The sequence below is a fragment of the Lytechinus variegatus genome, chromosome 15 (assembly GCF_018143015.1).
Source record: "Lytechinus variegatus isolate NC3 chromosome 15, Lvar_3.0, whole genome shotgun sequence".
Lineage (NCBI taxonomy): Eukaryota > Metazoa > Echinodermata > Echinoidea > Temnopleuroida > Toxopneustidae > Lytechinus > Lytechinus variegatus.
In genome coordinates, this window is record NC_054754.1 from 6691695 (window position 1) to 6697028 (window position 5334).

Sequence of the window (5334 nt, forward strand, 5' to 3'; positions counted from 1 at the left end):
AGGCAAATGATGCATACATTCATTCGTTCATTATACAATCCATCTGCCCTTGTTGAGTCTGTGCTCAATCCATTACACTACGAACAAAACCTCGACTCAAGATTGGAAAGATCATATATATATTGAATTCATATTCAAACATTTCCTTCTATGATATTAACCAGGCATTTTTTTTTTCAGAACCTACTGCCAAATATAGGTAGGACAACGAAAAACAAAATGGAATTTCTACTAAAAAGCATTACCTTAATATATTCTTTATCAGCATTATTGTAAAAAAACATTGCTCAAAACTTACCATAAAATTTCCTAAATGGTGAAAAATAAGGCTAAAATGTGTCTGGAAATGCATACAACATTTTGGCTCATCCCCATAGGCTATACTGTGTGTGCTAGTTGCTGAAAATGGGCATTTTTAAGTTTTTATGCTGACCTAGACTGTTTGAGCCTCTGTGAGCTGCCATGGAAACATGTCACATTGATAGATAATCAACTTGGCTAACAGAAAATGTGAAGATGTTGCTATATTTCACTACATTGTGTATTCAAAATATAAAATGAAAATTTGAGGCAAATCCACCCATTGACTTTTTTGACACATGTCTACAGCACAAATCTGGTGCCATTGCCCTACCTACCTAATATAGCCTCGAGCCCCCATGTATTTTTCCTCCTGATTTTCACAAAACTGCATACAGTCGGCAACATTGTTACTGATTGAAGTTTCCTTTCTTGTTCTTGTAGGAATTTTCAGAGATTACTAGCCTGACAGATGTAACTGAAGGGATCATTGTTAGGACTATCCAGAGGTTAGATGAAGTCTGTCGTGATGTGAGGAATGCTGCAAGAATCGTTGGTGATCCTATCCTCTTCAGTAAGATGGAGGAAGCGTCTCAACTTATTAAGAGAGACATTGTCTTTACTGCAAGTTTGTATACACAATGACCAAGATAGAGTTAAAGCAGTGATCCTATCCTTTTCAGCAAGATTGAGGAGACATCGCAACTCATTAAGAGAGACTTATTTTTTCTGCAATCTTGTATACTCGGTGATTGAGGAAGACTTATAGCAGTGTGGAGTTCATTGATGGCAATCATTAAAGATAGTGTAGTTTGTGCATTATTAAATGGCAAACTTGATTACAAAACAAATGAAATAGAGTTTTTGTTTATGTATTCATTTATTTCTTTATTAATTTATTCATTCATTCATTATTTATTTATTCGTTTGTTTATTTATTTATTCATTTATTTATTTATTCATTTATTTATGTATATATTTATTAATGTATTTATTTATAGAGTGAAATTGGGCATCAGCAATGATGCCTGCCAAGATTTTTGCCTGAATGTTAGTCAGCCCCCTACCTTGCTTACGTCTGGCAAGTACATGCAGTAAGGCATGCTGCACAGAGGTTCATTTCACATGATCTTTGCTAAGACTTTGAGATCATAATGATTTTTAGAATTATGCTTAAAGTTGGCTTGATAAAGTAAAATACTTGAAAATGTTCTTAATACGAGTATAAGCAATTGGGTAGCCCAGTTAAATGCTAAGTAATTCATTTAGTGTATCAGTACACTAAATTCAATACTGGCTCAGGACTTCCTCCTGCAAAAAGATTTGTTGAGATAGTCTTGGGTCTTTATAATAAAACTTTCTATGGTAGAAAATGCTTCCATGTAAACTATGATGGAGTGTAAGAAATTGAATGAAATGAAATATTCTAGCATATTATACACATCTGGATTTTGTTTTGATATTTATTAGACTGATTGGCTCTGTGGCCTCCTGTGGGGTTTTTTGCCCTTGTTTACCAGAGGTCCTGTGAGTAGTGAGCTGATCGGGCAACTCCCTTGAATTGTTAGTGAACGGAGCAGCACGTAGAAGGGCACCAGCTCCCATCAGGATATAGCTTTGAATTTCAATGAGTGATGTAAAATTTTATATAGAAGCAAATGTTTGTAACTCTTATATAATAATAATAATAATACTTATTACATATACAGTGTTTAAGGCCCAAAAAGTGCTTACAATGAAAATAAAAGAAATTACATTGTACTACAATATAAAACTACAAAAGAAATTGGTTTTTAATGCCTTTTTGAAAATTTCTTTTGATGGAGACTGTCTTATTATAAAAGACAAATCATTTCAGAATTTTCAAGCAGACCCAGTAAAAGTTCTATCACCGGCTAATGTACAAGTTAATGAGTAAGTGAGACGAATATAGTGACATTTTTAGATTTTTAGGTCAATTGCAGATTTGTTTATATTTATAGCTTGTTTACAAGAGAACTGTTGCTGTGCTAGCAACATGAGCATTTTTGGACAGTGTGTGCACTCTACAAATCTAAGTTATTTTGTAAGTTATGTATTTTTTCTCTCTTAGCCAATCAAATATAAGGATGCCAGTTACTTTCCATTATTGATAAGTTTAATTAAGCAATATAGTGTTTGGAAAACACCCAAGAATGTTTGTTTTGTTGAGTATTGTGATATTTTTTTTCTGGGTAAAAATGATCTTTAGAATATTTACCGTTAACTAGAATGACATAATCTGTTCAAATATTCAAATTGTTATAGTTTTTATAATAATTGTAAAAAGAAAATGTGCATAACTTTAGGACCCCCCATCAATAAATACATTCTTACACATTATGTTCGGTTTTGAACACCAGGACATTTCTGCCAAACTGTTTTCTCATAAATGATTATGTTGCTAAAAAGAGTTGGGGTATTTTGAAAGGGGGAAGAGAGTTTCTCTTTTTGTTATGTTTAACATCTTTTAATGACCATATTGGAAGCCAAAACAACTATTTAGTATTTGAAAGCTGTGAATGATCAGGGTCCCGTAACACAAAGGTTAGCGATTAATCATACGCTTGATTTTCACGATCGATTGTACATTGTAATCAATGGAATCAATCATAGAAAAATGTTCTACGATCATTGCTAACCTTTGTGTTACGGGCCCCAGAATATAATAATACCAGGTAGGTATAAAATACCCGAATATGAGAATCTTGATATTGGGCAGTATATCGTTTTTCATTACTTTTTTTCTCTAAATTATAAATTGGAATTTTTTTTTAATAATACGCACTGAAAGCTCTAGAATTTGGTCAATTTTTATTTGCCGCTTATTTGGTGCTGCTTTTCATCAATATCTGCATTGGGTTTGTAGATTAAGACCTTGACCACACATAGCAGCTGTGACCAAATAAAAAGCAAAAAGAGAAGAAAATATCACCACAAAAGATTTGGTCCAAAGATGCGGTTTAACGTTTAGGCATTAAATAATTTCAAAAAGTTTTCTTGCAAATTAAATTTTAATCTAGATACATAAAAACAAGAAAATATAACTTTTCTACATAAGATGACGTCAGAGAATCTTTAAAGGTGAAAAGCATAATGATGCCCATTTTTATGTTTTTGAATTGGAAGATTTTCAAAGAAATATCCATCTGGGACCCGTCTTACAGAGAGCTACATTTGATCCGATCAATCGTAACTCTATGGAAATCCATCAGTGCCATATTTTTTTCTACGAAAAATTTGCACAATGTCCTTTGTGTGCAAAGAGAAGCGCAGTGAACTTTCAAGACAACAATGAATGCATGAATATATATCATAGCTAGAAAATATTTTGAACAAACATGTATAATAGATGTTGATGTTGTTGGCCGTCCATAGTTGCAATTGATCGAATCAATCGTAACTCTTTGTAAGACGGGGCCCTGGTAAACTGTAAAATTGCATGAAATTTGCTTTGTTGCATTAGCTTTATATTTTTTGGCCGCCTTGAAATATAACATGTTAATATGACAAAAAATAAAATACAAAATGCAGGTGAATTTCTGTCTTAACCCTAATTAAGATAATATATTTTTATATTAAAGATACATTGTCATTTATCTTAAGAAGATCATGAATTACCTTGATTTCAAGCCTGTGTATTTGTTTCTGTATTTATTCAAAAGTTAGCAGTTGTGGTTATCATCAATTGTGACTAGTGAAGAGATGGGGGGGGTGGTATTGTGACCTAGTCATGAGAAGGAGCTTAACACGGAGAGAGTGGGATAGAGAGATTGACAAAGGGATGAAAAAGAGTGACAAAGTGGTAAAGAGGAATATAGCATCCCTCAGTTTAAATTCAATTTGTGCTCCCATGTTAAACATGAATTTGTAAGATCGACTCCTCTCATTTCCACCCCCCTCCCATTTTCCCCATTTTCTTTTTGTTTTCTTTCTATCTCACGCTCTGTCTTTCTCTATCTTTTCTCTCTTTTTATCTTTTCCCCTTCTGTCTGTTTTCATTATTCTTTCGCTATCTCCCCTTTCCGTTCCCCCTTTTCTCCTCTTTATCTTTTTTCTTCCCTTTTTCCTTCTCCATTCTTTATTCTCTTTATGCCCCCTTCTCCTGGGGACCATTGCTATGACCCCCCCCCCCCCCTTGGAGTATTAGACCTCCAAAGTGGACTCGGCTTACGAATTTGAAATTAACACTCAAAGATCCCGAATCCATTATTAACGTCATGGAAGGAACAAAGCACACCTACTTGGGCAAATTTTGCCCCCTTTTGTTAGGTTATGACATCACGGGTGACATTATCCCGGATCTCGCCAGAGCTGAACGTATGACCATGCAAGTTAATTGATTAAAGCTTTGGTTACAGGATTGGATTTCTTTACAGTCGAGCCTACTCAATATGTGAGTTTAGAATAGACTGGTTATAAGTAAACGACAGCATAATGCGTAAGCTATAGGCCCTATGGAATTGTGTTTGATCCCCTTTTGAATATGACATATTATAGTGGTTTTGACCCCCATTTTTTCAGACAAGGAATGTATGAATATCCCAGGTGAAACCTCGGACCTCCCTCTCCCACGGTGATTATACCGCGTTTTTCTCTCTTTGCGTTTTTTTAATTTGTTTTCATTATAAAATAAAGTAGACATGAAATTCTTTTTCTCCCGTCGCACCTGGGCCGGCCGTCGCATCGGTACATGTAATTCCTCTTGCTTAGTACACTTGAAAAATCCCCATAAATTTATAAACCATCGCCAGAACAGACCGTTTCTGTTTACTGTTGAGCTTGATCTGTTTAAGGCTAAAATGATCCTTGAGAAAAGTTTAATATTCATATTTACACCGAAATAAAGAGGTAATGAAATACACGTACATCTTACTACACCGCAACTTACGCCGCATGTACAGGTATATGATGTACACATTTCATGAATGTCGCAAAATCTGCGCTGGAGCTGGTCGAGTTGTCATGGACGCGATGTTCAGTCAACCAATCAGGGCCCGTTAAATTATGGCTTCC

At 34.7% G+C, this 5334-nt stretch overlaps 1 protein-coding gene across 1 annotated transcript in view; it reads left to right on the forward strand.

Annotated features, from left to right (window-relative positions):
• LOC121428491 (helicase SKI2W-like) overlaps positions 1 to 1213 on the forward strand; it is a 44001-nt gene extending 42788 nt beyond the window's left edge. Inside the window, exon 24 of the mRNA XM_041625123.1 lies at positions 745 to 1213. Coding sequence (XP_041481057.1) covers positions 745 to 945 — 201 coding nt within the window. The 3' untranslated portion in view covers positions 946 to 1213. The remainder of the gene's footprint in view (positions 1 to 744) is intronic.
• The last annotated feature ends 4121 nt before the right edge of the window (positions 1214 to 5334 follow it).